Consider the following 26,924-nt stretch of genomic DNA (forward strand, 5'->3'; position numbering starts at 1 on the left):
CATATTACTGAAATGCCATGCACTCATGTGCCAGCTTAGACCCAGCATGCACTCACACACAGGTTAGACTAGGGCCTGTTAGCTTAGCCACTGAAGTTTAGCTAGCAAACACAATTACAAAAACAAACTTTTTAAACCACACACAGATCAATTCTGACACAATAAACTGTTACCACATGAACCATTATTGCTCTGCAGGACAGAACTCACTTTGTCAAGAACGCATTCTTATGTGCATATGTTTGTGTGTGGCTGCACTCATGCATGTAAACAGTTGGGGGAATGTTTGGTGTTGCTGAACTGTCTGTAGATTTCACTCTGAATGTGTAGTCTTGCCGGTCCCATTATACACCTACAAATGAACAGATAAAGCACATTAGTAATATACAGTAGTAATATACTTTGAATTGACAAGTAGAATACTCAAGATTTGTGAAGATAATGTAAAGCTGTTATTTGTAAAACCCTTACCTTTGTCTGTCTCCTCCTCCCAGGGTGGTGTTCGGGCAAAAGAGTTCCCTCCGGTAACACGCACACTATTTATAGTTCTGGGAGGGTGAAGCCAAGTGGGGGGGTGGATAGAGGGGAGATTGAAAATGATTCTAATGCATTTAATAATGTATGGTGGGTGTACACATTTAGTGGGCATAGTGGTAATTGGAGATATGAATTAAAGGAGCATATCCATGTGCTAGTATTTTAAGTACTTTTGTATTATTAAATGCATTAGAATCATTCTCAATCTCCCCTCTATCCACTTCCCACTTGGTTTCACCCTCCCAGGACTATAAATAGGGTGTGTGTTCCCGGAGGGAACTCTTTTGCCCGAACACCACCCTGGGAGGAGGAGAACATCAGACAAAGGTATTATCATCACACATCTTGGCATTCTACTTGTCAATTCAAAGTATATTACTACTGTTGACTCCCATAACTAATGTGCTTTATCTGTTCATTTGTAGGTGTATAATGGGACCGGCAAGTCTACACATTCAGAGTGAAATCTACAGACAGTTCAGCAACACCAAACCCCATCACCACCTTTATTGTCCCCATTTAGAGCAGGCATGCCTCAGGTACCCTCTGATCAGGACCCAGGTGACACTTTAGTTGAGGCAGTTGTTTGGGCACCACTAGAACAGAGGACCCCAACTGTTTACATGCATGAGTGCAGCCACAAACAAACATATGCACATAAGAATGCGTTCTTGACAAAGTGAGTTGTTTTCTGTCCTGCAGAACAATAATGGTTCATGTGGTAACAGGTCATTGTATCAGAATTGATCTGTGTGTGGTTTAAAAAGTTTGTTTTTGTAATTGTGTTTGCTAGCTAAACTTCAGTGGCTAAGCTAACAGGCCCTAGTCTAACCTGTGTGTGAGTGCATGCTGGGTCTAAGCTGGCACATGAGTGCAAGGCTCATTTCAGTAATATGCTACATTTGTGTAGGTTACTACTGCATATTGTTTATTGTCTCCTTATCCTTATGTAGTATTTCTATATTTTCAGATACCATTCATCATTGTGTATGTTTGTGTCCACCAACTACCTCCTTTATAAAAAACACATAAAACGCCATCAAGTGTCATCATTGATTACTGCTCTTTGACTGGAGCCCTGTGGTGGGCATAACCTCAACTCCAGAGTATACAGTCCTAGTATACAGTCCTCCATTTCCAAAGCTATAATATTTCACACTCTGTCTTTCTTTAACCATTACAATACTTATTAATTAGTTGCACCCTGTCGCTACAATGAAAATAGTGCAGTTCAAGTATAAACATAGTATACCTCAAGTATAAGAAAAGTGCAATTCAAGTATGTTTTGAGTATATAAATGGTATACTTCAAGTATGAAAATAGAGCAGTTCAAGTATAAAGGTAGTATACGTAAAGTATAAAAAAACGTGCAATTCAAGTACACTGCAAGTAAAAGAGTAGTGACCATTAAGTTGACGTATAGTATGTTTTGAGTATATAACTGGTATGGTTCAAGTTTAAAAGTAGTGCAGTTCAAGTATGACCATAGTATACCTCAAGTAAAAGAAGAGTGCAATTCAAGTGCACTGCAAGTAAAAGAGTAGTGTACATTAAATTCACGCATAGTATGTTTTGAGTATATAAATAGTATACTTCAAGTTTAAAATTAATGCAATTCAAATATAAACGTAGTATACGTCAAGTATAAGAATAGTGCAATTCAAGTAAAAGAGTAGTGTCCATCAAGTTCATGCATAGTATGTTCCGAGCATATGAATGCTATACTTCAAGTATGAAAAAAGTGCCGCTCAAATATAAACGTAGTATACCTCATGTATAAGAAAAGTGCAATTCAAGTACACTAGAGGTAAATGAGTAGTGCACATTAAGTTGATGCATAGTATAGTTTGAGTATATAAATGGTATACTTCAAGGTTAAAAGTAGTGCAATTCAAATATAAACGTAGTATACGTCATGTATAAGAAAAGTGCAATTCAAGTAAAAGAGTAGTGTCCATTAAGTTCTCGCATAGTACGTTAAAGTATAAACGTAGTATACCTCAAGTATAATAAAAGTGCAATTTAAGTACATTCAAAGTAAAAGAGTAGTGTACATTACGTTCACACATAGTATATTTTCAGTATATGAATGCTATACTTCAAGTATGAAAATAGGGCAGTTCAAGTATAAACATAGTATACGTCAACTATAAAAAACATGCAATTCAAGTACACTGCAAGTAAGAGAGTAGTGTACATTAGTGTCCATTAAGTTCACACATAGTACGTTAAAGTATAAACGTAGTATACCTCAAGTATAATAAAAGTGCAATTTAAGTACATTCAAAGTAAAAGAGTAGTGTACATTACGTTCACACATAGTATATTTTCAGTATATAAATGCTATACTTCAAGTATGAAAATAGGGCAGTTCAAGTATAAACATAGTATACGTCAACTATAAAAAACATGCAATTCAAGTACACTGCAAGTAAGAGAGTAGTGTACATTAAGTTCACACATAGTGTGTTTTGTGTATATAAATGGTATACCTAAAGTATAAGAAAAGTGCAATTCAAGTACACTGCAAGTAAAAGAGTAGTGTACATTAAGTTCACGCATAGTATGTTTGGAGTATATAATAGTGCAGGTCAAGTATAAACGTAGTATACGTCAAGTATAAGAAAAGTGCAATTCAAGTACCCTGCAAGTAAAAGAGTAGTGTACATTAAGTTCATGCACAGTATGTTTTGAGTATATAAATGGTATACTTCAAGTATAAGAAAAGTGCAATTCAAGTGCACTGCAAGTAAAAGAGTTCTGTACAGTAAGTTAACGTAGAGTATGTTAGGAGTATTTAAATGGTATACTTCAAGTAAGAAAATAGTACAGTTCAAGTATAAACGTAGTATACCTCAAGTATAAGAAAAGTGCAATTCAAGTACACTGCTAGTAAAAGACTAGTGTACATTAAGTTCATGCATAGTATGTTTAGAGTATATAAATGGTATACCTCAAGTCTGAAAATAGTGCAGTTCAAATATAAACGTAGTATACAACAAGTATAAGAAACGTGCAATTCAAGTACAATGCAAGTAAAAGAGTAGTGTCCATTAAGTTCACGCACAGTATGGTTTGAGTATATAACTGGTATTCTTCAAGTATAAGAAAAGTGCAATTCAAGTACACTGCAAATAAAAGAGTAGTGTACATTAAGTTCACGCATAGTATGTTTGGAGTATATAAATGGTATACCTCAAGTCTGAAAATAGTGCAGTTCAAATATAAACGTAGTATACGTCAAGTATAAGAAACGTGCAATTCAAGTACAATGCAAGTAAAAGAGTAGTGTCCATTAAGTTCACGCATAGTATGTTTGTAGTATATAAATGGTATACCTCAAGTATGAAAATAGTGCAGTTCAAATATAAACTTAGTATACGTCAAGTATAAGAAACATGCAATTCAAGTACAATGCAAGTAAAAGAGTAGTGTCCATTAAGTTCACGCACAGTATGGTTTGAGTATATAACTGCTATTCTTCAAGTATAAGAAAAGTGCAATTCAAGTACACTGCAGGTAAAAGAGTAGTGTCCATTAAGTTCACACACAGTATGTTTAGAGTATATAACTGGTATGGTGCAAGTTTAAAGGTAGTGCAGTTGAAGTATGACCATAGTATACCTCACGTATAAGAAAAGTGCAATTCAAGTTTAAAAGTAGTGAAATTCAAGTATAAATGTAGTATACGTCAAGTATAAGAAAAATGCAATTCAAGTACACTGCAAATAAAAGAGTAGTGTACATTAAGCTCACGCATAGTATGTTTGGAGTATATAAATGGTATACCTCAAGTCTGAAAACAGTGCAGTTCAAATATAAACGTAGTATACGTCAAGTATAAGAAACGTGCAATTCAAGTACAATGCAAGTAAAAGAGTAGTGTCCATTAAGTTCACGCACAGTATGGTTTGAGTATATAACTGGTATTCTTTAAGTATAAGAAAAGTGCAATTCAAGTACACTGCAGGTAAAAGAGTAGTGTCCAGTAAGTTCACGCACAGTATGTTTAGAGTATATAACCGGTATGGTGAAAGTTTAAAAGTAGTGCAGTTGAAGTATGACCATAGTATACCTCACGTATAAGAAAAGTGCAATTCAAGTACACTGCAAATACAAGAGTAGTGTACATTAAGTTCAAGCATAGTATGTTTGTAGTATATAAATGGTATACCTCAAGTATGAAAATAGTGCAGTTCAAATATAAACGTAGTATACGTCAAGTATAAGAAACGTGCAATTCAAGTACAATGCAAGTAAAAGAGTAGTGTCCATTAAGTTCACGCACAGTATGGTTTGAGTATATAACTGGTATTCTTCAAGTATAAGAAAAGTGCAATTCAAGTACACTGCAGGTAAAAGAGTAGTGTCCATTAAGTTCACGCACAGTATGTTTAGAGTATATAACTGGTATGTTGCAAGTTTAAAAGTAGTGCAGTTGAAGTATGACCATAGTATACCTCATGTATAAGAAAAGTGCAATTCAAGTTTAAAAGTAGTGAAATTCAAGTATAAATGTAGTATACGTCAAGTATAAGAAAAGTGCAATTTAAGTACCCTGTAAGTAAAAGAGTAGTGTACATTAAGTTCACACATAATATGTTTTGTGTATAAATGGTATACCTCTAGTATAATAAAAGTGCAATTCAATTACACTGCAAGTGTACATTAAGTTCACGCATAGTATGTTTGGAGTATATAATAGTGCATTTCAAGTACAATCGTAGTATACGTCATGCATAATTAAAGTGCAATTCAAGTACCCTGCAAGTAAAAGAGTAGTGTACATTACGTTCACACATAGTATGTTTTGTGAAAATACATGGTACACCTCAAGTATAAGAAAAGTGCAATTCAAGTACACTGCAAGTAAAAGAGTAGTGTCCATTAAGTTCACGCACAGTATGGTTTGTGTCTATAACTGGTATTCTTCAAGTATAAGAAAAGTGCAATTCAAGTACACTGCAGGTAAAAGAGTAGTGTCCATTAAGTTCACGCACAGTATGTTTAGAGTATATAACCGGTATGGTGCAAGTTTAAAAGTAGTGCAGTTGAAGTATGACCATAGTATACCTCAAGTATAAGAAAAGTGCAATTCAAGTACACTGCAAATAAAAGAGTAGTGTACATTAAGTTCACGCATAGTATGTTTGTAGTATATACATTTTGTGTAAATAAATATGGTACCCCTCAAGTATAAGAAAAGTGCAATTCAAGTACACTGCAAGTAAAAGAGTAGTGTACATTACGTTCACGCATAGTATGTTTGGAGTATATAAATGGTATACTTCATGTATGAAAATAGTGCAGTTCAAGTATAAATCTAGTATACCTCAAGCATAAGCACTACAGGTGCACAGTGTAGGGCAACTACCTCAAGCAGCCAGTGTGAGAAATATACAAGTATACACCCACAAGCCAGATACTGTATAAGAACACAGTACTATAGAATATAGGCTGCACTTGAAATGAAGGAAAAGTATACTTAAACTTTTGCTGTGTACTCGTCAGTATAAACTAAGTATACTTTTGTTAAGTATATTCCTGATAGTACATTTTAAGTAAACAGAAAAGTATACTTACCAAAGTATTAGTTTAGACAAAGTATACTTAGTTCATAACAAGTATACTCAGAGTATACGTAAGTATACTACTTTTTGGTAAGGGCTATACTGTCCGAATGAATGGAGGTTCTGTTTAGAGTTGCCAACTGTAATCATGCAAGTTATTGTGGCAGACACTCGCAAAAACAACAAAACAAACTGTGCTTAGAGAAGTCGTCAAAAACACATTCATGTTGACGTGTGTTATTGTGTAAAACAAGTCAGAAGATGAAATGAAAAAAGTTTCCCCCGTACTGAAATCACACAGTATATGTACAGTATGACTTTTAATGGATTCGAACGGTCGGAGGTCTGTTTACAGGCCATTAAACTTATGGGTGGAATCTGAATGTGAAGCCAAAGGGACGACTGAATGCCCAGAACAGCTCAGCAATAGCATTGTGAAGGTCAGCTGAACTCTAGGGTACAGCATAATGAAGACAAAGAACAATGGACCCTGGGAGCTCTTGGACGCCATTGCTATGCCGAGTTCCAAGCATTCACCCATCAGGAGAGATCGAGTGTTCGCCAGGAATTTCATCAATATCGCTTGCGGAAGGTCGGCCTAACGAGTTGTAAAGATGAATACGATGAGGTTTTAGGCTCCGCGTTGACTCTAACGACTTGCATTTGATGCCAGCTGCACACATAGACATCAACAGATGTCAACAGACCATGAATGCAGTTTTTGCTGTAAAAGAAACACAAATGCCTCCCTTTCCATGACGTACCTGAAGCCATAGATGATAATTTGCCTTGTCCAAACTCTCCTGGGTTTTTCATGATTCTGAATCCATTTCAAGCATTTGTTTTGCACGAAAAACATTCCTTGGGTTAAAGGCGGCTCCCACAAAACTGTGAAAAGTGATGACTCATCACTAAACCATAGTTTTGTCGGGCCGTTTTTTTGACCAAGGAATGTTTTTGGTGCAAAACAAATGCTTGAAATGGATTCAGAATCATGAAAAACCCTTAGTTTGACCCCTCACATGGTACTTAAAGCATATTTATCTTGGTGTGTTTTATCCTGTAGGAGTTAACGCCAACTTTCAGCAGCTGTCAAGGATTCTCCTAGGGAAACTGAGTTTCAGACTTTGTGAGATGTGTTACTAGAGACCTTTACAAACACATTTGTGAAGACATTTCTTGGTAAGGAATGTATTCCAGGATTTGACACTATTTCTGAAGATATCCCCTTACTATTAAGGGAGGTTCTTGAAATCTAAAAGTTTGAGAACCACTGCTGGAAAGTATTGAACAACAGTAAACGCTCCAATTAAATTAGAAGTATACCTAAAATGGTACAGCACTTGAGTATAAAGTTACTGAAGTTACTTCCCGACGTTGCAGACAAGTCTGTGCAAAGAAGTCCTTTGGAAGGACAGGTGTGCTATTACTAAGAACACTTAGACTCTGCCAAATGGCTTGGGCAGCCTTGTTGGACTGACAGGGTTCAATCATCCCGCATATTGACAGAGGTCAGGTCAGCCATTTTGAAGAGCGATGCAGTCAAAAGAAGAAAGAAAAAAAGAAGAAAAAAAAAAAAAGACTCCAACACAGCCTTTAACCCAGATATGCTTTAACTATTAAAAATAGTGTGAGCTTGTAGATCTGCTATTTATTTTTTAAATCGTGAACATTTGAATTTTGACCAGATTATAAGTGTCTTCTAAATCCTTCAAGGTTTTTTGAAAAACACATGTTTAAACCTAGGTGGTTCTCAAACTCTTTCATGTCAAGGACCCCTAGATTTATATGTATTTTGTATCAGGGACCCCCCCAGAAGCAAATATTTGAGTTACAAATGTTCACTTAAAAAAATAGATATTCAAAGATTTGCACAAACTTTCATGAATTTTCAAAAATAGCAGATCTACAAGCTCGCAGCGCGGCACGTGAGGTTGTATATCTGCTATTTTGCAGTAGTTAAAGCATTCAATAATTTAGGCCTAATAAGGCCTAAATGGGTTAATACAGGTGGTTCTCAAAGTGGGGGTTCGGGGAGCCTCCAGGGGTCCTTGAGGTTTGTTTCAGGGGGTCCCCCGGCTAAATGAGCGGTGGTTAGGAACCAAATGAACCCTGACCAAAAAAATCGCAATGGCGTCAAAATGAACTTACACAGTACCAGTTTTATTTCATAAGGTGTCAACCGATTCTTTTTTTTTTCTTTCTTTTTCTAATAGCTGATCTACAAGCTCGCTGCATTGTGAGCAAAGTAACTTGTTAACTAGAAAAGAAAATTTCGAAGAAATTTTAAGTGTGCCTGCAGCTCGCTAAGTGTGTGCAACCTTGTACGTGTTAACATTAGCATCTTTGTTAGCATTAGCATTTGTTAGCATTAGCATGTGTTAGCATTAGCAATATGGTTTCTTGTTTTTAAGAAATAGGCTCCTCCCACAAGTTCCGCAAGGCGATTACGTTGTCCCGTCGCTCCCGAGATCGTTTGTGTTTCGTTTTGAGAGGGTCGTTCCCCCTGAAAAACGCGTTTTGGCATGAAACGGTTACGTTTTGCGCGTTTGTCGTGCCCCCTATGGGTCGAAGTGGAAATGCTTTTGGGTATATGTTCAGTATAGCGCCCCCCACTTGTGGTTAAAATTTGGTGTTGACTGGATGTTTCGTTTGTGATTTATGGCTACTTCTTACAAAACGGGCTCCTCCCGCTAACTTTGGAACCCTGTTACGGAAGAACGGTATGGACTATCAAAATATCGTTTACATATGTTTATTGCATGAGTCCATAGATCGTGTGTATCGATTTTTGAGACATTTGGAGAAAATATGTAGGAAAAGGAGCAAAAAGTGTGTTTTGAAGAAAATTCAAAATGGCGGAAAATCTATCCTGACGCAAATGGGCGTGGCCTATATGAGGAGATGCGTCATGACCCAAGGAATCCAGGGAAAAAGGAATTTTAATTTTCCGACCCACGGTTCAAGAGTTACAGGCCGAAAGGTAAAGTAGACTGTTATAGCGCCACCATGAGGCCAACTGACGAAATTATTTTTTGATTAATCCTTGATATCATTATAAATCTCCTCTCCAAGTTTTGAAACTGTAGCCCCTATGGTTTGCGAGAAAAAAAATATTGAATGTGAGTTTTTGCGATTCCCATTATAAGTCAATGGGTAAAATTAATTCACTAATAAATTAATATCAATTAAACGATACAACTTTTCTCTTAGAAAAGTAATAGCACACCATTCCCGGCCGAGCCGCACGTTTTGATGTATATATTGCGGCGGTGGTGTAAATCTTGCGGCAGTTATTACGAGCCGAAATTTTGTGACGTGATTATTATTAAGTATGGCGGATTACAATAAGTGTTTTGCCATTGCATGGCAGGCACACTTAACTAAAGCTATAGAATCGACAATGAAGCCAAAAAAAAAAGTTCAGAGCTGTTGGGTGTTACCCAACAGCCAGTTGTGCTTCGGGCACCAAAAAAAAGGGGTTGCAGCAGCCCTGAGTAAATGTACTTTCCGCCAGTTGTAAAAAAGCTAATTGGAAGTTCTCATAAAAAAACATGCGTTGGGGAAACATAACCCCGTCCGGTACTTTGACAACCTGGCACACACCGGAGAGCTCGGCTCGCTCCGCTCCGCCGGAATGTCACGGGCAGCCGATGACAGATAGAGGGGATTGCATGTTTAAAAAGGTTTCCATTTGCATTTGGGTGACAGCTAAGGCCAGCGGTCGGAGGGAGGGGGGTGTGTGGGGCTTTAGTCCCTAAAGGTTCAATCCCTTGCTGTAGCCTTTTGTCCTTCAACAAGATCATTATACATCTTGTTAAGCCGTTTAGGCCTAGAATTATTGAATGCTTTAACTATTGAAAAATAGCAGATTTACAAGCTCACAGCGCAGAGTGCCGCGCTGCGAGCTTGTAGATCTGCTATTTTTGAAAAATCATGATTTGTTTTTGCAAGTTTTTGCCTGGAACAACATATTTTGAGATGAGGGTCCGCGGCCAAATACCTGTAATTTTGGGGGTCCTTGACATGAAAAAGTTTGAGAACAGCTGATTTAGAGGAAGTATTTAGAAGTCGGTTCAAAGATCGGATCAAAGATATTCAAAGGCTTGCACACGTTTTCATGATTTTTCAAAAATAGCAGATATACAAGCTCACAGCGCGGCACCAAGTGCCGCGCTGCATGCGAGCTTGTAGATCTGCTATTTTTCAAAAGTTAAAGCATAAAATAATGGTTAGAGAGGTTAAAAATTCCAGGTCTTTGAGCGTTAATAATACCGCCTGCCATGATAATATGCAACTGAGTCATGGGTCTGCTTCGGGCTGGTGTCTTAATACGATAATCTGCACGGTCCCTGCTATTCAGATATGAACCCTGTCTGACCGTGTACTGTGCTTAAGTACAGGTGCAGTAAAGTGTCAGGGTTAGTGTACCATAGAATGGTAGGGGTTGCAGGCACTTTTGGCCCGGAATTTTGTTTGACATTTTCTTTAGCCCGAAAATAGCTGATCTGCAAGCTCACAACGTGTTGCAGTGCGACACCGCACTCAGCTGCAAAGTAGAGTACAATCATGGCGTATGACTTGGATTTCTACACAGAAACTTTATATCCCGACTTAAGTCAGAAAAAGCACTCAACGGTCGGATTTGAAATCTCGGCTTTAGTCGGGCTGGGGCCTTACAGCACATTCGCAATGCCAGCGAGCGAGTGTTCCGGCGGCGATGTCGCGCGAAATACTGTCCTCTTATGGAGTGTCATCAATTGTGTTGCGACGTAGCCTGAACCAATCAAATAAATGATTAATAAAAAAAGGTGTTTGGGGGCAGGACATGGCCATTTACCTACATTTACATCGCCACGAAAACCTCGCTCAAATAGAGACTCTGCGAGCGGAAAAAGGAGGGGTGGACGACGAAACGTTGTCGCTCACGGTAGATGAGGACGTCCTCATTGAAACAAATGTATTTTAATGAGATTTCGTTGCTCGCATCGTGTCGCATCGCGGGCAGTACGGATGAGCTGCAAGAGGGATAAAATGGTCATTTCATGCGAATCGGTCTAAAAGTCTAAAAATCCATTGCAAGCATTTGTTTTGTGGATTCAGAATCATGACAAACCCCTAGTTAGACCCCTCACATCCTACTTAAAGCGACATTTTTCTCTGGGTATTTACTTATTGCGACCGAAGGTCGCAGTATACCTTGAGAAATGACGCAGCTTGTCTCCGTCTGTGTCTGTCAGTCAGTCAGTCAGTACACATTTTTACAATCTACGGTTTTATGGGTTTGTGTATGGTTCTATGGGTTTGTGTATGGTTCTATGGGTTTGTGTATGGTTCTATGGGTTTGTGTATGGTTCTATGGGTTTGTGTATGGTTCTATGGGTTTGTCGCTCTGACATCATGCTCTGATGTCACTGTTCAGGGGAACCACTCTTAACAGAATGGGTTTGCCCTTTGACATCACGCTCTGGCTTTTTTGCCCATATATTTCATGCCCATATATAGTCGACAATGTGATGTCAGAACATGCCCATAAATGGGCATTCCCAGATCACACTTGCAAATTAATTACGCCCTTGTCCGTTTTATGCCCATATATGGAGATCCCTGTCCCGATGTCATCAATATATCTGGGAATGCCCATATTTGGTAATGTCCATATATGGGCATGTTCTGACATCACATTGTTGATTATCATGCAGGAATCTCCATATATGGGTAACTGGTCCGATATACGTATATCACTGGCCAGATGGTCAAGAATTGGCGCGACCTCGCCCTTTAGGGTGAGGTCGCATGTCACCCCGAGGTGTCAGTGGGAGGCCACTGTGCCGACCCCGAAGGTCGCCGGCTCGGGCACCCTAGCTAAGTCATTAGAGTATGCCCTGGGCTACATCTGTGCAACATGTATCACTTTTAGACTCATTTGCACAAAAGCCCCAGACTAATAGAATATCCCTCCGCAACCAGCAGGAGGGGAAACAGCGACACCTTCCAGGCCACTAATGAGAACTGCAGTGTTGTAATTACTTCCACACTGGCTTCATTTTAAAGTACAGATACTTAAAGGGGGACTCCACCACTTTTCAACCTATGTTCAAATAATTGGTCCTCACTCAAAAATAGTAAATACATTTTTTTTTTTATTATTATTATTATTTTTTCTTCAGAGGAGGGTTGTGGGCAGGTCAGAAACCCATCGTCTTGTGACATCATCGATTGCCAATCCAGCTTATAGAAACTGCAGGCTTGCAATTTTAAAGTGGAAGCCATTGTTCTCGCAATAATAAAAATCGAAATATTTTTTTCAAAAATATTGATTACATTTTTTTTTTTGGAAAATGATGATGTCACAAGACGATGGTTTCTGAACTTCCCACAGCTCTCCTAGGAGACTTGGACTGAGTAGAAAAAAATTGTGATATTTTATCATGAACATTAGTGAGGACCTATTATATGAAGACAGGTTGAAAAGTGGTGAACTACTCCTTTAAGTAAGTAAATGTACTTAGTTACTTTACACCACTGTATTTCGCCAGGCTGGATGGCATGCACCTCGCCCCGCCCTGGGAGTGTGTCTTGCTATCTCCTCTATGAATAGTGAATCTATTGTGCGTCTTGCTATCTCCTCTATGAATAGTGAATCTATTGTGCGTCTTGCTATCTCCTCTATGAATAGTGAATCTATTGTGCGTCTTGCTATCTCCTCTATGAATAGTGAATCTATTGTGCGTCTTGCTATCTCCTCTATGAATAGTGAATCTATTGTGCGTCTTGCTATCTCCTCTATGAATAGTGAATCTATTGTGCGTCTTGCTATCTCCTCTATGAATAGTGAATCTATTGTGCGTCTTGCTATCTCCCCTATGAATAGTGAATCTATTGTGCGTCTTGCTATCTCCTCTATGAATAGTGAATCTATTGTGCGTCTTGCTATCTCCTCTATGAATAGTGAATCTATTGTGCGTCTTGCTATCTCCTCTATGAATAGTGAATCTATTGTGCGTCTTGCTATCTCCTCTATGAATAGTGAATCTATTGTGCGTCTTGCTATCTCCTCTATGAATAGTGAATCTATTGTGCGTCTTGCTATCTCCTCTATGAATAGTGAATCTATTGTGCGTCTTGCTATCTCCTCTATGAATAGTGAATCTATTGTGCGTCTTGCTATCTCCTCTATGAATAGTGAATCTATTGTGCGTCTTGCTCTTGAAAAGAATTGCTTTAACAGTGACGGTGATAAGACCCGACTACAACTCTAACGCGATAACGGTGTGATTGTACCTCCGACGGCATCTGAGGAGAACCGCGAGTCTCATTAACCCATTATAGGCCTAGAATTATTGAATGCTTTAACTGTTGAAAAATAGCAGATATACAAGCTCACAGCGCGGCACCGAGTGCCGCGCTGCAAGCTTGTAGATCTGCCATTTTTTTAAAATCATGAAAATGTGTGCAAATTTTCAAATATATATTTTTCAAATCGAACTTTTGTAACTCAAATCTCTGCTTCTGGGGGGGGGGGGGTCCCTGGAACAACATATTCTGAGATGGGGGGGTCTGCGGCCAAATAAATGTAATTTTGGGGGTCCTTGACATGAAAAGGTTTGAGAACCACTGATTTAGAAGAAGGATTTAGAAGTCGGGTCAAAGATCGGGTCAAATACTTCAAAAATAGCAGATCTACGAGCTTGTATATCTGCTATTTTTCAATAGTTAAAGCATAAAATAATGGTTAAAGTGGTTAAAATCTAACGCGTTCCAGGTATTTGAGGGTTAAACAGCTTCTATAACACAAGCACAAGAGATGTGTCTGCCTTCGCCAAGCACGCATAATCCTCCCATTCTGCGTGTGGTTGTTGGAGAATGAACTGTCAGCAGTATTAAACTCTCTGGGTGCGTGGAGAAGAAGGGACACTTATACAATGGCTGTGAGAATCCTGCTGCTTTGTGTGTGTGTGTGTGTGTGTGTGTGTGTGTGTGTGTGTGTGTGTGTGTGTGTGTGTGTGTGTGTGTGTGTGTGTGTGTGTGTGTGTTTTTCCTACACTGTAAAAATGTCAGCGGTGATTTAACAAAGTTGCGTTTACGCAGAGGGTTTTGCTGGGTGGGCATAAACACAAGCAAGCTCGGGTTCTCTGTCCTTGTTCTGGTTCCCAATGTTGGGTTTTGGGGACCCCCCAGGGGCCCAAACATTGGCGGATTTAGAAAAATAGGGGGCTCCCCACAAAGTAGAATTTGGGGTCCCCCAACGCTGCGTGTGCGGAAAAAAATGTACATTTTGTACAAAAAAAAAATTAAAATGTATGGGAGTGTTTGGGTGGGAGCGAGGGAGAGAGAGAGAGAGAAGCCGCGACCCTTACGTGTCCATTTAGTTCCCAGGGGTCATCGCCATGATGGCTTGTGGTGGCCATTTTTGTAAAAAAGTACATTTACATACAAAATTAGAAGACAATAATATTACCAGAAAAACACAAAGAGATAGCCCTGAATGACCATAACAGGTCTGTAACCCTGAGAGTGTACAAATGGATTTGTACACACTCAGTGTTATGGCCAGGCCTGGAATTTCATCATTTTAGGGGCAAGGCCACTTTTTGTCCATTTTTTTAGGGCACAAAGGCCAAATGCCATGGCAGGAAGGCCATCAAATAAAACAAGATTTTAGTCCATTGAAAGAATTTGTTGAATTTCAGGGTTTGGGATGATAATCTGCAGTGAAATAGATAAATTATGTTATTTACATGGGAACTCGGGGCGCCCGCTGGCCTGGTGGTCAAGGCGCTACCACATATAGGCTATGATGCCTGCTGGCGTCGCCGGTTCGATTCCCGATCCGGACGACCTTTGCCACATGTCATTCCCCATCTCTCTCCCCATTTCCTGTCAGTCTACTATCCTATCAAATAAAGGCATAAAAAGCCCAAAAACAAATCTTAAAAAAAAAAAAAAAAAAAAGGAACTCGGGGCCCGGGGAGAGTTAAGATTTCAGAATCTCAACAAAAGACACTGGTGTCTACTGTCTACATATTGACAAGAAAGAGACGGAGGAGAAATTGGTACAGTCAACTGGGGCATTAAGGCCACTGTGGCCTCAGTTCATGCCATTGGTTTGAGGGGCAAACTGAGGGGCAACGGCGGCCATGGCCTTCATGGCCTCCATGAAATTCCTGCCCTGGTTATGGCGGTCCTTGAAAATAAACCATTTGAGAGTCACTACTGGTACTAGTGGACTCCTAATGTGCCATAGTGTCATAGTAAATAAGTGTCATACATATTCAGAAGAAAACGTGGTGACTGATTCAGTAAGTGGGTCTTATGATGAAAACAATTAAATTATAGTGTAAAGATTGAGAATTTGCCATGCAGGACAAAACCAAGTATTGCCACGGACACATGTTGGTGACCCCTGTTAGTTCCATCTGTATACTCTTAGAGTTAGCATAGGCCTACTGTAGCAGGATCTGATCTCTCACAGAGTAGATCCCAAATGGAATCAAATGGGGATCCGGACAGCGGCTTATAATAATGCATATCAAACTGCGGGTTCCTTGTAATGAAAGTGCAATGCTTGGTAGTATCGGTCCAGTGCGATAAAGACCATTTTCAAATGCATCTTCATATAATTTGTCCTCAATGATGCTAATTGTAAAATTAGCATTTCTGTCTAACTCTAAATGTCTAAAATGGTACCATTTCTGTCTAACTCTAAATGTCTAAAATGGTACCAATTCTGTCTAAGGGAGTGTACGTTATTTACCCACTAGGGGGTGCTGGTTGACAGGTGATATCTTTTTTTTTTTTTTTCATGGTCCCCCCACAACCTTAAAATATTGTTTTGTGGTCCCCCCTGTGTGACTTGAGAAAAATGCATGACCCCCCTTCCCAATAAACATATACATATATATATTAAGCTATCGTGCTAGTATTTTTAATTTATCGGACATCTGATAAAAAATACCGGACATAATAATTTGAATGCATGGATGACAAGCAGGTGCAAAAACGAATGTAAAGGAGTAGTAGGCTGTACAACAAACATACTACAGCTTCATCTTGCATAAGGAAATTAATTATATTGGACTATAATCGCACAGGCTGTGTTTGCACGCATACTGCATGTTTTCACAACAAGGTGTTTCTGCTGCATCATGTTTCAGGCCAACAACACATGTACAGAATAATGAGAAATAGTCTGAAAGTCGGGTCTGCGCAAATGTTTCATAAATTGATAGATTTATTTGGCCAGCAATTAATCAAATATATAGGCTACTCACTGGTATGGTCGAGTGGTCACGATGCTGCATATATCTCTGTTATGCAACTTTGAGAAGGTTGAAAGGGCTTTGTTGGTGATCTTGTACAGTTTCCATAACATCTCCCCATAAAGAACTTCAATCAAGTGTATAATGTTTGTTTTATATGGGTTGTTGTTAGTTGTCCTGCGTGCCTTCCATTGTGAGCTTGTAGATCTGCTATTTTTAAAATATCATTAAAGAACAGGACATTCTGCATAATGAGTACTTTTACTTTTGGGACTTTCATTTGACAATACTTAGGTACTTTTACTCAAGTACATTTTTTATTCTAGACTTGTAGTGGGGTTACAAAAACACTCCAAACTAAGATTGAGTAACTGATCTATTTTCCATGATATTCATCAAGCAACCAAGTCAACAAAGTGAGCATGAGTCTTTTCTCTCTCCTTCTGACTCCAATTCCCACTTCGCAGCAGAGAGAGAGAGAGAGAGAGAGAGAGAAAGAGAAAGAAAGAGAGAGAGAGAGAGAGAGAGAGAGAGAGAGAGAGAGAGAGAGAGAGAGAGAGAGAGAGAGAGAGAGAGAGAGAGAGACTACACCTTTCTTTCTAATGCTATATTCCTCTCTTGGTAACAAATATGGTGGTTGTTAGCCTATGTATCCAGTCCAGCTGCTACGAGAAACTCCTGTGTGTGCACACTGCAGCGAACTTCGACAACACAGAGACGCACTGAGAGCAGCCGGAGGGGGAGGGGCCGAGGGATGTATTAGAACAACTGGAATGTACCAAGTCCATCAACTATGTAGGGGACAATGTATAGTTGAAACTGGGTATACTAACTTGATGATGTTATTTAGATAAAGAACAAACTAAGCATTTTTAATTACAAAATTCGACAAATTAAAGTTGCATGGCCCCCCTAAAGCCAAAATGAAAAAAATCATGATCCCCCCAAGATCTAAAAAAAATATTTGATGATCCCCCCCCGTTATGGACCATACCAACCGCGCGTTAAAATCGCACACTCCCTAACTAAGGGCGGATTCACACTGCAATCCAATTGATTAGAACTGTTACTGAAAACAGTTGTCTGGTCCCCGTTGACCAGCATTCACATTGGCCAATGGACTCCCTGGAGTACACTTCATTCAACTGTAATGGTATTCATGTGCCTCCTGGGGGCGCTTGTTGACTATGGGGCTTTGGGAGATATAAAATGTCATGTCACAGAAGAAGAGTATCTTGTCAGAATTTAGAGCGAACTTTAAAGTTTTACAGTGTTCCTGACGTTATCTTGAGTTGTAACAATAACAGCACATCAACACACAACCAAAAGCAGTGTGTTGACTGTCTTTGAAACATCACAACGTAACGCCGTCTGTAATCATCGCGCCACAGTAACGTCACTGCCGCATCCTTGGTATCTTAATAGTGACGTCGCGGATCAATCCTTGTTATTTTCATCCCAGCAGAAGCGACACCACTTCCTGGTTCATGGAACAGTAGCTTCACATTGCAGCGCATCGTTCTTGTGGATGCATCAAGCGGACTCGAGACCACCTCCGCAGGTGGTCTCGAGGCTGCCGTTTCTGAGGACAACCGCAGGCTTCACACTGTCAAAACATCTGCCAAGCAGTCTCGAGAACGCACCGGAGACCCAAGTGTGAATCCTCCCTCACTCTGTGGGTCAGAAGGAGGGCTGTAGACGGTTCAGAAACCTGCATACCAATGACATCATCAGCCTGTGACCACAGAGCAGGGGTCTTCAACGTTTCAGCGAAACTAGCGGTTGTTCGTAGGAACTTGTTCCGGTTTGTTTTATCTTAATTCTGCAGAACTTCCCCCCTGCCTGTGACATCACACATATCAGTCGTTAATGAAGTATCACTGATCACAGTCCATTTCACTTTCCATTATAAACGTGCTAAATCTCTGCATGCGTGTGTATTTTGTAACTCCATACAGGCATGACATTTTAGGGACACTAACAGATACAGAGATCTCCATATATAGGCATATCATCATGCCCATACAGTATATGGACAAATACTGATGACATCAGAGATCTCCATATATGGGCATAAAGGGGACCAGAACTGATAGATACAGAGATCTCCATGGGCATAAAACGGCCAAACACAAACAGATACAGAGATCTCCATATAGGCATATCAGTATGCCCATATAAGGACATTTACTGTTGACACAGACAGATACAGAGATCTTGCCGTGATATATTCTGCAGCAAGTTAACTGTCATGTGAAGCAATCAGTGCTGGTCCCCTTTATGCCCATATCACACCGATCACACCGCCAGGAAGTTTGCGCCCTACTCCAGCAGCAAAGGATATCTCCACTTCACAAGCCTTCACAGCCAAAGAGAGGATTATATACCGCACAAGCCCCCCAAAGCACTACTAAGCTAGAAGTCACTCCATACCCATTCCTGGATCGGACGGATCATTGGTCATAAACACTTACTTAATAAGCGAGAGGCAGCAGAGCAGAAGTACTAAGCCCCAAGAGATGGAAGGACTAGAGGCATTCTATACCACTGTCACGGGCAGCATCAGCTGCCCCCAGGACGCAGTGGTGAGTTTCGTCCACTGGGCCATCACCAAGAACGGATACAAGTGTGTGGGCTCTGGAGACGAGCCGGGCAGCGCCGACCGGAGCTCAGAGCTGCTCCCAGCGGGCTGGAACAGCAACAAGGAGGTGTACACCCTGCGCTACCACGGCAGAGGCGGCACCGGCCGCTACCTGCTCAAGGCCCTGGTGGTCGACTCCGACGTCGTGATCGTCACCCTGTTCAACTCCGACACGGAGCGGGACTCGACGTTGTCGGTGAACGTCGGTGACCACGCGGATGCCGCGTGGCTGCAGTCGTTCGACCACGCGTACAAGGACGCCGCCGGACTCGCGGAAAAGGTGAGAGCGCAGCTCCTGGCGCCTCAGGAGGAGCCGCCCGCGAAGGCCACGACCGAGACGGGCACCATGACAGAGGGACGGCCGTACGAGGAGGACGATTACAGAGATCACAGAGATTACAGAGAGAGTGGTTACTACCCTCAGCCTCGGGGCGATTGGCATCCCGTGCCGCCACAGTGGCCTCCGCGCGCAGGGGGCGCAGATCTGGATCCGCTGAATCCGCTGGGCGGAGGGAGTCTTATGGACCCGCGACACATGATGCCGCCGCGGTACAACCCGCACGCCGGGATCCCGGGCGGGGGCAACCTGCCTCCGGGTGCTGTGCCCCCCGGGGCCCGATTCGACCCCTTTGGACCGGAGCCGGAGCCCGACCACCTGGCCCCGCCGGGGTTTGAGGACCAGTACAGCAGGCCAATGCGACACAGGCCCAGGCCAGGACCACCAGGGGGACCCGGGTTTTCTTGAGTCGGGCGCTCAAATCATACATTTCAAGAATTGGCGCAACCTCACCCTTTAGGGCGAGGTCACATGTCGCCCTGAGGCGTCTTACTAGTTATAGATAGGCTACACGTTTGGAGAACATATTTGTGTTTTGGAACACCAGGGGGGTTCCAGTTTGGAACACCAGGAGGGACGGGGTCTACTCCGAACGCTTTTGGAACACCAGGGGGGTTCTGGTTTTCTTGAGTCGGGTGCTCAACCCCCCCCCCCCCCCCAGCTGCATTTCTAGAACCACTCCCACGCCTGCGTGTTTTCCTTTACCGAATAACCTCCCCCCCCCCCCCCCCCCTGTTCATTTCTGACCACCACTCCGGTCCACAGGAAGTGCCATTTAGTCCCACATAGATCTGCAATAATAAATAATAAAAATCCTGTGATATTTGTTTTGAACTCCAGAGAACAATAAAAATACAAAATGAGGAGAGAGTTCATTGTGGTTTATTGTTGTTTTTAACGGTGCTAACAGACAGATACAGATGTCTCCATATATGCGCATAAATGGACACGGGAATCACAAAGATCTCCATATATGGGCATTAAAGGGACACAGACAGACAGATAGAGAGATCTCCATATATGGGCATAAAATGGACGCAGATAGACAGATATCTCCATATATGGGCAAATATGGGCATAAAATGGACTCAGAATCACAAAGATCTCCATATACGAGTATAAAAAGGACACAGACAAACAGATACAGAGATCTCCATATGGACCCAGAATCACAAAGATCTCCATATACGGCCATAAAAGGGACACAGACAGACACGTTCGTCCCACCAGCTTCAAATTCGGCACACGCGTTCCCTGCCGCGGCGTGGAGTGCAGTGCCCGGGCCAATGGACGCAGACAGACAGATACAGCTATCCTATGACAACAGATAATGGGGTTTGCATTAAAGGGCGGATTCATTCCCTATTTACATCGTTCCCGAGCTTCTAGTTATTATTAATGAAGGATAAAATAGAATAAATAGTCCTGGGCATTCCCAGAAACGGAATCCCTTTTATGCCCATATATGCAGATTTCTGATGTCATCAACCCCAGGCCCTAACTGGCCCAAGAGCCTGCTTTACTCTGATTTACACCCTACGTTCCCTACGTAATAAAGGATAAAATAAATTAAATGTCCATATACAGTAAGGGCATTCCCAGATGATACCCATATATGGAGATCCCCATGCATCAAACCCAGGCCTTAACTCGCCAAGGCCCTGCTGGCTTTACTAATTAACATACGTTTTATGCTCATACGTGGAGATCCCTGTCCCAATGTCATCAATATTAAGGACATATCTGGGAATGCCCATATTTGGTAATGCCCATATATGGGCAAGTTTTGACATAACATTGTTGATATCATGTAGGGGTCTCCATATATGTGTAACTGGTTCGATATACTGTACATCACTGGCCAGATGGCCGAATTGGCGACTTACTAGTCAGTATATGGTCAAATCGATGGTTCTGGAAAACAAGATCTCTATATACAGTATGGGCATGACGGTTCGGCTCTGCAGTTCTGGTCGCTATTATCGTTTCTGTAGGAGGCGAGGACGTAAGGGAGCACTTGTTTTCGGTGTAGGACGGAGACTTGAACCACAAGATAAATATTGTGACCACTAGGCTGGGACATCATGGACAACCGTATTTGGGCAAGACCTGAGATCTCCATATATAGGCATATCAGTACATATACTGATGACATCAGGGATCTCCATATATGGGCATAAAGGGGACTAGAACTGATAGATGCAGAGATCTCCATGGGCCCATGTACAGTATGGGCATATATACTGATGACATCAGGGATCTCCATCAGTCAGCAGGACTGACTGGTGATCAGACTGATGATGTAAGTGGTGTCATCAGCATTCCGCTATAAAAGCGGAACGCAGTCCCAGATGCGATCACACTGCCCTACCTCAGGAGCAAAGGAGATCCCCACTTCACAAGCCTTCACAGCAGAAGAGAGGATTATATACCCTACCTCAGGAGCAAAGGAGATCCCCACTTCACAAGCCTTCACAGCAGAAGAGAGGATTATATACCCTACCTCAGGAGCAAAGGAGATCCCCACTTCACAAGCCTTCACAGCAGAAGAGAGGATTACATACCCTACCTCAGGAGCAAAGGAGATCCCCACTTCACAAGCCTTCACAGCAGAAGAGAGGATTATATACCCTACCTCAGGAGCAAAGGAGATCCCCACTTCACAAGCCTTCACAGCAGAAGAGAGGATTATATACCCTACCTCAGGAGCAAAGGAGATCCCCACTTCACAAGCCTTCACAGCAGAAGAGAGGATTATATACCCTACCTCAGGAGCAAAGGAGATCCCCACTTCACAAGCCTTCACAGCAGAAGAGAGGATTATATACCCTACCTCAGGAGCAAAGGAGATCCCCACTTCACAAGCCTTCACAGCAGAAGAGAGGATTACATACCCTACCTCAGGAGCAAAGGAGATCCCCACTTCACAAGCCTTCACAGCAGAAGAGAGGATTATATACCCTACCTCAGGAGCAAAGGAGATCCCCACTTCACAAGCCTTCACAGCAGAAGAGAGGATTATATACCCTACCTCAGGAGCAAAGGAGATCCCCACTTCACAAGCCTTCACAGCAGAAGAGAGGATTATATACCCTACCTCAGGAGCAAAGGAGATCCCCACTTCACAAGCCTTCACAGCAGAAGAGAGGATTATATACCGCACAAGCCCCCCTAAGCACTACTCAGCTAGAAGTCACTCCATACCCATTCCTGGATCGGACGGATCATTGGTCATAAACACTTAAGCAAGAGGCAGCAGAGCAGAAGTACTAAACCCCAAGAGATGGAAGGACTAGAGGCATTCTATACCACCGTCGCGGGCAGCTTCAGCTGCCCCCAGGACGCAGTGGTGAGTTTCATCCACTGGGCCATCACCAAGAACGGATACAAGTGTGTGGGCTCCGGAGACGAGCCGGGCAGCGCCGACCGGAGCTCAGAGCTGCTCCCAGCGGGCTGGAACAGCAACAAGGAGGTGTACACCCTGCGCTACCACGGCAGAGGCGGCACCGGCCGCTACCTGCTCAAGGCCCTGGTCGACTCCGACGTCGTGATCGTCACCCTGATCAACTCCGACACAGAGCTGGACTCGACATTGTCGGTGAACGTCGGCGACCACGCGGATGCCGCACGGCTGCAGTCGTTCGACCACGCGTACAAGGACGCCGCCGGCCTGGCGGAAAAGGTGAGAGCGCAGCTCCTAGCGCCTCAGGAGGGGCCGGCCGCGAAGGCCACGACCGAGACGGGCACCATGACGGAAGGACGGCCGTACGAGGAGGACGATTACAGAGATCACAGAGGGAGTGGTTACTACCCTCAGCCTCGGGGCGATTGGCATCCCGTGCCGCCACAGTGGCCTCCGCGCGTAGGGGGCGCAGATCTGGATCCGCTGAATCCGCTGGGCGGAGGGAGTCTTATGGACCCGCGACACATGATGCCGCCGCGGTACAACCCGCACGCCGGGATCCCGGGCGGGGGCAACCTGCCTCCGGGTGCTGTGCCCCCCGGGGCCCGATTCGACCCCTTTGGACCGGAGCCGGAGCCCGACCACCTGGCCCCGCCGGGGTTCGAGGACCAGTACAGCAGGCCAATGCGACACAGGCCCAGGCCAGGACCACCAGGGGGACCCGGGTTTTCTTGAGTCGGGCGCTCAAATCACACATTGCTCAAATCACACATTTCAAGAATTGGCGCAACCTCACCCTTTAGGGCGAGGTCACATGTCGCCCTGAGGCGTCTTACTAGTTATAGATAGGCTACTCGTTTTGGAGAACATAACACAGAGAACAATAAAAATACAAAATGAGGAGAGAGTTCATTGTGGTTTATTGTTGTTTTTAACGGTGCTAACAGACAGATACAGATGTCTCCATATATGCGCATAAATGGACACGGGAATCACAAAGATCTCCATATATGGGCATTAAAGGGACACAGACAGACAGATAGAGAGATCTCCATATATGGGCATAAAATGGACGCAGATAGACAGATATCTCCATATATGGGCAAATATGGGCATAAAATGGACTCAGAATCACAAAGATCTCCATATACGGGTATAAAAAGGACACAGACAAACAGATAAGAGATCTCCATACATGGGCATACAATGGACCCAGAATCACAAAGATCTCCATATACGGCCATAAAAGGGACACAGACAGACACGTTCGTCCCACCAGCTTCAAATTCGGCACACGCGTTCCCTGCCGCGGCGTGGAGTGCAGTGCCCGGGCCAATGGACGCAGACAGACAGATACAGCTATCCTATGACAACAGATAATGGGGTTTGCATTAAAGGGCGGATTCATTCCCTATTTACATCGTTCCCGAGCTTCTAGTTATTATTAATGAAGGATAAAATAGAATAAATAGTCCTGGGCATTTCCAGAAACAGAATCCCTTTTATGCCCATATATGCAGATTTCTGATGTCATCAACCCCAGGCCCTAACTGGCCCAAGAGCCTGCTTTACTCTGATTTACACCCTACGTTCCCCGAGAACGTTAATAGTAAGTCCACATATGTATATGGATATATATTAATAAAGGATAAAATAAATTAAATGTCCATATACAGTAAGGGCATTCCCAGATGATGCCCATATATGGAGATCCCCATGCATCAAACCCAGGCCTTAACTCGCCAAGGCCCTGCTGGCTTTACTAATTAACATACGTTTTATGCCCATATGTGGAGATCCCTGTCCCAATGTCATCAATATTAAGGACATATCTGGGAATGACCATATTTGGTAATGCCCATATATGGGCAAGTTTTGACATAACATTGTTGATATCATGCAGGGGTCTCCATATATGTGTAACTGGTTCGATATACATCACTGGCCAGATGGCCGAATTGGCGACTTACTAGTCAGTATATGGTCAAATCGATGGTTCTGGAAAACAAGATCTCTATATACAGTATGGGCATGACGGTCGGCTCTGCAGTTCTGGTCGCTATTATCGTTTCTGTAGGAGGCGAGGACGTAAGGGAGCACTTGTTTTCGGTGTAGGACGGAGACTTGAACCACAAGATAAATATTGTGACCACTAGGCTGGGACATCATGGACAACCGTATTTGGGCAAGACCTGAGATCTCCATATATAGGCATATCAGTACATATACTGATGACATCAGGGCTCTCCATATATGGGCATAAAGGGGACTAGAACTGATAGATGCAGAGATCTCCATGGGCCCATGTACAGTATGGGCATATACTGATGACATCAGGGATCTCCATCAGTCAGCAGGACTGACTGGTGATCAGACTGATGATGTAAGTGGTGTCATCAGCATTCCGCTATAAAAGCGGAACGCAGTCCCAGATGCGATCACACTGCCCTACCTCAGGAGCAAAGGAGATCCCCACTTCACAAGCCTTCACAGCAGAAGAGAGGATTATATAACCTACCTCAGGAGCAAAGGAGATCCCCACTTCACAAGCCTTCACAGCAGAAGAGAGGATTATATACCCTACCTCAGGAGCAAAGGAGATCCCCACTTCACAAGCCTTCACAGCAGAAGAGAGGATTATATACCCTACCTCAGGAGCAAAGGAGATCCCCACTTCACAAGCCTTCACAGCAGAAGAGAGGATTATATACCCTACCTCAGGAGCAAAGGAGATCCCCACTTCACAAGCCTTCACAGCAGAAGAGAGGATTATATACCCTACCTCAGGAGCAAAGGAGATCCCCACTTCACAAGCCTTCACAGCAGAAGAGAGGATTATATACCCTACCTCAGGAGCAAAGGAGATCCCCACTTCACAAGCCTTCACAGCAGAAGAGAGGATTATATACCGCACAAGCCCCCCTAAGCACTACTCAGCTAGAAGTCACTCCATACCCATTCCTGGATCGGACGGATCATTGGTCATAAACACTTAAGCAAGAGGCAGCAGAGCAGAAGTACTAAACCCCAAGAGATGGAAGGACTAGAGGCATTCTATACCACCGTCGCGGGCAGCTTCAGCTGCCCCCAGGACGCAGTGGTGAGTTTCATCCACTGGGCCATCACCAAGAACGGATACAAGTGTGTGGGCTCCGGAGACGAGCCGGGCAGCGCCGACCGGAGCTCAGAGCTGCTCCCAGCGGGCTGGAACAGCAACAAGGAGGTGTACACCCTGCGCTACCACGGCAGAGGCGGCACCGGCCGCTACCTGCTCAAGGCCCTGGTCGACTCCGACGTCGTGATCGTCACCCTGATCAACTCCGACACAGAGCTGGACTCGACATTGTCGGTGAACGTCGGCGACCACGCGGATGCCGCACGGCTGCAGTCGTTCGACCACGCGTACAAGGACGCCGCCGGCCTGGCGGAAAAGGTGAGAGCGCAGCTCCTGGCGCCTCAGGAGGGGCCGGCCGCGAAGGCCACGACCGAGACGGGCACCATGACGGAAGGACGGCCGTACGAGGAGGACGATTACAGAGATCACAGAGATTACAGTGGGAGTGGTTACTACCCTCAGCCTCGGGGCGATTGGCATCCCGAGCCGCCACAGTGGCCTCCGCGCGTAGGGGGCGCAGATCTGGATCCGCTGAATCCGCTGGGCGGAGGGAGTCTTATGGACCCGCGACACATGATGCCACCGCGGTACAACCCGCACGCCGGGATCCCGGGCGGGGGCAACCTGCCTCCGGGTGCTGTGCCCCCCGGGGCCCGATTCGACCCCTTTGGACCGGAGCCGGAGCCCGACCACCTGGCCCCACCGGGGTTCGAGGACCAGTACAGCAGGCCAATGCGACACAGGCCCAGGCCAGGACCACCAGGGGGACCCGGGTTTTCTTGAGTCGGGCGCTCAAATCACACATTTCAAGAATTGGCGCAACCTCACCCTTTAGGGCGAGGTCACATGTCGCCCTGAGGTGTCTTACTAGTTATAGATAGGCTACACGTTTGGAGAACATATTTGTTTTGTGAGCGTAAACTGTCGCGAGCGCACTGTGAGCGTAAACTGTCGCGAGCGCGTGACAATTTACAGGGTTTTCCTTTTTTGACCTAGATTTACGCACCCAGTATAACATTAGCTGCAACATTTGGCACATGTGCTCCATCAGAACACTG

The 26,924-nt window shown here is 43.4% G+C and overlaps 3 protein-coding genes across 3 annotated transcripts; all 3 read left to right on the plus strand.

Annotated features, from left to right (window-relative positions):
• Positions 1–18,889: 18,889 nt before the first annotated feature.
• On the plus strand, positions 18,890–19,756 carry LOC308304918 (proteasome inhibitor PI31 subunit-like; the record flags this gene model as incomplete). Its single annotated transcript, XM_080749543.1, has 1 exon — positions 18,890–19,756. The coding sequence occupies one exon, from the start codon at positions 18,890–18,892 to the stop codon at positions 19,754–19,756; it is 867 nt and encodes a 288-aa protein (XP_080605669.1).
• A 2,875-nt stretch (positions 19,757–22,631) lies between these two features.
• Positions 22,632–23,486, plus strand: LOC308304919 (proteasome inhibitor PI31 subunit-like; the record flags this gene model as incomplete). The annotated part of the gene is made up of 1 exon (XM_080749544.1): positions 22,632–23,486. One exon carries the CDS (start codon positions 22,632–22,634, stop codon positions 23,484–23,486), a length of 855 nt encoding a protein of 284 aa, XP_080605670.1.
• Positions 23,487–25,785: 2,299 nt separating this feature from the next.
• Positions 25,786–26,649, plus strand: LOC308304920 (proteasome inhibitor PI31 subunit-like; the record flags this gene model as incomplete). The annotated part of the gene is made up of 1 exon (XM_080749545.1): positions 25,786–26,649. One exon carries the CDS (start codon positions 25,786–25,788, stop codon positions 26,647–26,649), a length of 864 nt encoding a protein of 287 aa, XP_080605671.1.
• Positions 26,650–26,924: the final 275 nt, after the last annotated feature.

Source organism: Nannobrachium achirus (genome assembly GCF_963921795.1).
Source record: "Nannobrachium achirus genome assembly, chromosome: 19".
NCBI lineage: Eukaryota > Metazoa > Chordata > Actinopteri > Myctophiformes > Myctophidae > Nannobrachium > Nannobrachium achirus.